Source organism: Octopus bimaculoides, chromosome 3 (assembly GCF_001194135.2).
Source record: "Octopus bimaculoides isolate UCB-OBI-ISO-001 chromosome 3, ASM119413v2, whole genome shotgun sequence".
Classification (NCBI taxonomy): domain Eukaryota; kingdom Metazoa; phylum Mollusca; class Cephalopoda; order Octopoda; family Octopodidae; genus Octopus; species Octopus bimaculoides.
Window position 1 is genome coordinate 62,531,812 of NC_068983.1, and position 2,872 is coordinate 62,534,683.

The following is a 2,872-nucleotide window of genomic DNA, read 5'->3' on the forward strand; positions in this document are numbered from 1 at the left end:
TGTGTGTGTGTGTGTGTGTGTGTGTGTGTGTGTGTGTGTGTGTATAGTTTACTGTTTTGTTGTATACACACATACACACACATGTAAGAAAGTGCTTTTATGTATGTGTATGTGTGCTATTTCTTTGTAACTTTTTTTTTCTCCTTAATCAAAAGAAACTCAATTAGTTTTTCGAGATAAACCCGTTTGTGGGGTCTCATTTATAGTCTTGTATGCGGTACTGGTGAGGGCATCAGCTAACATAACCAAAGGTGTAAGAAGATAAGGAGAATATACCGTAGCTAGCAGGTACCTTTCTGATGGAGTCACAGGTCCAGCGTACCTCAATTTCTTCGTCTCGAGCGATCGAAAATCGTAATTCAATATATGGTATAATATTGGTAAAAGTGTAGTGGCAGTGTGCGTGGCGTAAATGACAATAGGTAGACGAATCCAAGGACAGCTTTTAACCCCTTTCCAATAGGCGTAGGCCGCCACGAAGAAGAACGGGAATTGTAAGAAAAATTCGCATAGTAAAAATGCTTCGTACCATGTGGGTGCTTGTAATAGTAACGGGTCCTTCATTGTAGTACAATATTTGTTGAGTAAATCCCTGAAAACAGCCGGGTACATCCATGACGGTAGGTAAACTTGTGAATCGAAAAAGATCGAGATGCCAATATGCGATGTGAAGTAGATGAAAAAGATATTATCGATAAAACGTCGTCTCATTGCTTAAAATTCAATGACGGTTCCGAATTAAAGCAATAATTACAATAATGATAAATGTTATTAAAATTTATTATTATGATAGTAATGGTATTTTTAGTTTTCCTTTTGTGAAAGAAAGTTGGGACGATATCGGGGCTTTTCACAAAACTACTTTTACTAGACTGGCAAAATGTCATAGATATGAGATCTGTTTAGCGACCACGGAAGAATTTAGTTTTGCTTCTAGATTTCTAATTTCTTTCTTGATTTATTGGGGTTAGGCTGCAACCTGAACGCTTGTCCTAGTCTTGTTGTTGACGTTGTTTATGAATTTATTTGATACAATTGTTCACTCCTGTGGTGGTGTTGTGTGGGTGAGAGAGAGAGAAAGAGAGTGAGGGAAGTGAGAGAGAAAGAAGCTATATATGTGTCTGTGTGTGAGAGAGAGAGAAAGGGGCTGTGAGAGAGCGAGAGAGAGAGATTAAGAGAATAAAGAGATTGTGTAGGGGAAGTGAGAGGAGAGAGAGAGAGAGAGAGAGAGAGAGAGAGAGAGAGAGAGAGAGAGAGAGAGAGAGAGAGAGAGAGAGAGAGAGAGAGAGAGATAGTGTGTGTTTCTGTATCAGTGTGTGTGTGTGTGTGCGTGCGTCCGTTTGGAAGGTGTAACTATAGAAAGATTAAGCTGTGTTTTCTAGCCGGTCAGGGTCAGCGGTCGTGCGACCGCGAAGAGATTTTGTCGTGGGAGGAAAATTGCAGCAATAACAACACGCAAATAATTCAACAACAAAACAAACCTGAATAGCAGAAAGAAAAAATGATCACCAAACCGCAGCACGACGTTTACAAAAAAATTCATCCGCTGCCATCAAAGTGAAGGCGCGTGGCTTAGTGTTTGGGGTGTTCCCTTCACGATCTCAAGATCGTGATTTCGATCCCCAGACCTTGCGGTGCGATGTGCTCTTGGACAAAGCACATGATTTCACATTGGTCCAGTCCACTCTGCTATAAATGAGTGACCCTGCAATGAACTGGCTCCCGTTCAAAGGAGATGTGACCTCAGTCATTCATACGCCATTGAAGCAGGATAACGGTTCTATGAGTTCTAGAACTCGAAGATAAGTAATGAAAGTGGTACGCTATTATCAAAGATCTAAATCTGAAGCTAGGAAATATTACCTCTGGAGAAAATCTCATCTCATCTATCGGACGTCCCCCGCCAAAAATCTATGGATGACCTTACGTTTTTCATTCGCACACTGGTTTCAGTGATTGGCGCACAGCCATGCTGAAGAATTATCTTCAAGGCTTTTATTTTCTATTTTAATTACCCTTTTTTTACACGAGACTGTTAGATATTAGACACACACACATAATTATTTGAGTATTGGCAATATTCCTAGTAGTTAGCCGGTGAAGCACGTTCGCTGCTTAGGGCTACCTGACGTCATCCACGGTAATTACATAATTGTCGCTGGATCCACCTCGAGAATTCCTCAGTGAACGTTGGGTATATAACAAATGGTAGAGACGGAAAATGGAATCTACGAGAAACTTTATTGCTCACAACGATCGTTCCGAACCATCTTGAATCGATCCCTCGCGGGTGGGGTACTGTATAACTGGTTATGGTGCATCACTCGGTGCAGAAGTGTCTCGTCAGATGATTCCTGCCCAACGGCTTCAATCTACGGTCACTAACATCATGGTGTATTAAAACTGAGCGAAACGGGTCATGTTTAACGAGATACCCCTTATAACATCACCTGACAAGGCACTTCTGCACCGAGTAATGCAACACAACCAGTTGTACAGTATTCCACCAGCAAGAGATCGATGATAAACTGCTTTGATGATCGCTGTTGCTATCATCACGGAGCTTTCTACTGACATATCCATGCATAGTCTTCTGCTCACACAGGATCATCCTTTCATCTGATGATACGTTGCGGTAGAGTCGTGCGTCTTCTTTGAGCATGTATTCTAGATTATCGGACAAAGAGTGTTGCTCAAGGAACTGCCTTCCAAGTCTTATTATGTTATCAGCCTCATGCAGGCAGCCTTGATCAAGGGATGCACTTCGACGCTTGGTGGTTGAAAGGTGTTACAGAAGGGATATGATGTGACATCCAAAGGTATTTTGGATCGACGTTAAGCCTCTGCCGCCTGGTTTTCGGTTTAAGTAGAG

The 2,872-nt window shown here is 41.8% G+C and overlaps 1 protein-coding gene across 1 annotated transcript; it reads right to left on the reverse strand.

Moving 5' to 3' along the window:
* Positions 1-6: 6 nt before the first annotated feature.
* On the reverse strand, positions 7-1,149 carry LOC106878994 (sigma intracellular receptor 2). Its single transcript, XM_014928376.2, has one exon. It carries the CDS (start codon positions 709-711, stop codon positions 160-162), a length of 552 nt encoding a protein of 183 aa, XP_014783862.1. The 5' UTR covers positions 712-1,149; the 3' UTR covers positions 7-159.
* Between the last annotated feature and the right edge of the window lie 1,723 nt (positions 1,150-2,872).

Coding starts and splice junctions, on each gene's coding strand:
- LOC106878994 (XM_014928376.2), bottom strand. CDS start 711: ATGAGACGACGTTTTATCGATAATATCTTTTTCATCTACTTCACATCG.